Here is a 1,226-nt window from a genome sequence, read left to right on the forward strand (position 1 = left end):
AGTGTAGCGCGAGTGATTCCGTTCTGCTCCTCCCCCTTGAGTGCTAATATCCTATATGTATAAAGGACGCCGTTTTTGACTCTATTTTACAAAAATCATAGTGGGGAAGGGACCGCCCACCAACTGGGCAATTTGAAGGGTATTCTCCTCAGCAGAGTGGCACCCCTACGTTCAACTCTAGCACCTCGCCCTATTTCCCGCAATACAGCGGTCCGAGCGGTCCTATGACTCCCCAAGGTAGGTAGTCAGTTCTCCCCACCCCTCTCCAAAATCCTTTAATCCCTTTTACGCCAAGAAAGGTTTACTAACCAGCATTCCCCCAATTAGGCGGTGCAGGACCTAGTCCCGGCGCTCGCGGCTGGGACCAGCAAGGAGCAGCAAACTTTGGTGGGGGACCTGGGATGCCCTCTGCAGGAGGCTATGGTCAACAGCTTCCAGGAGGTGCGGCCGGATACGGCCGCGGACAGTCTACGCCGGTATCAGGTTGGGCTCAGCCGAATAGTGGAAGCTTCGGGAATGGGTTTGGAGGATATCAACCTTGAGAAAAAAAAAAAAAATAAAATCAACAACAAACATCGAAATTCCTCCCCCGCCTTTTTTTTTTTTTTTGTTTTAGTTTCCTGTGCACGCACCACGACTGCTAGGATGGCATGATGTCTCCCACATGAAAAAAAAAACTCTTCTACCTCAGCCCACCACCCCCTGCAAAACAAAAAAATAATTAAATACCCCTGCCTCGCAAGCTCGACATATTATTAGGATTGATTGATTGATTGATTGATTTTTTTGTTTGTTTTGTTTGTGAGGAAGCTATTTCGATTTTTGTTGTTTCCTATGTCAATTTTGTTGTGTTTTCTTCTCTGGTTTACCTTTTAACGTCTTTCAAACCACACCTTATTCTTTCGCCTCTCCGATTCTTTTCTCCTATTCGTCCCCTTTGCTTGTACTATTCCTTCCCCTCACTTTTTCTCTCCCCTCTTCTTTTCGTCCAGTTTAACGCTATTATTCCAATCTCTCATTTGTTTTCCTTTACTGCAGTTACTGCAGTTACTTTATTTAACGCCATCTGATTGACCCGTCTCTTGCTCTGCCAAAAAAAAAAGTTTTTTAACTCATTGAATTATTGAAAGTATTATGGGTCTGGTTATTCTACTTTATTTCCTTCTGTTTCCATCCTTTTCCACGGTTTATTTGTCACTGAACTATATCGAAATTGTTCCTTTGAA

The 1,226-nt window shown here is 44.1% G+C and overlaps 1 protein-coding gene across 1 annotated transcript in view; it reads left to right on the forward strand.

Moving 5' to 3' along the window:
- The window catches only part of HCAG_03467 (predicted protein), a gene marked incomplete at both ends in the record, with an annotated part of 1,336 nt that extends 794 nt beyond the window's left edge, over positions 1-542 (forward strand). The window contains 2 exons of the mRNA XM_001541320.1: positions 102-237; positions 328-542. Of these exons, the coding sequence (XP_001541370.1) occupies positions 102-237; positions 328-542 (351 nt within the window). The remainder of the gene's footprint in view (positions 1-101; positions 238-327) is intronic.
- Positions 543-1,226: the final 684 nt, after the last annotated feature.

The sequence above is a fragment of the Histoplasma capsulatum genome, genomic scaffold (assembly GCF_000149585.1).
Source record: "Histoplasma capsulatum NAm1 scaffold_3 genomic scaffold, whole genome shotgun sequence".
Classification (NCBI taxonomy): domain Eukaryota; kingdom Fungi; phylum Ascomycota; class Eurotiomycetes; order Onygenales; family Ajellomycetaceae; genus Histoplasma; species Histoplasma mississippiense.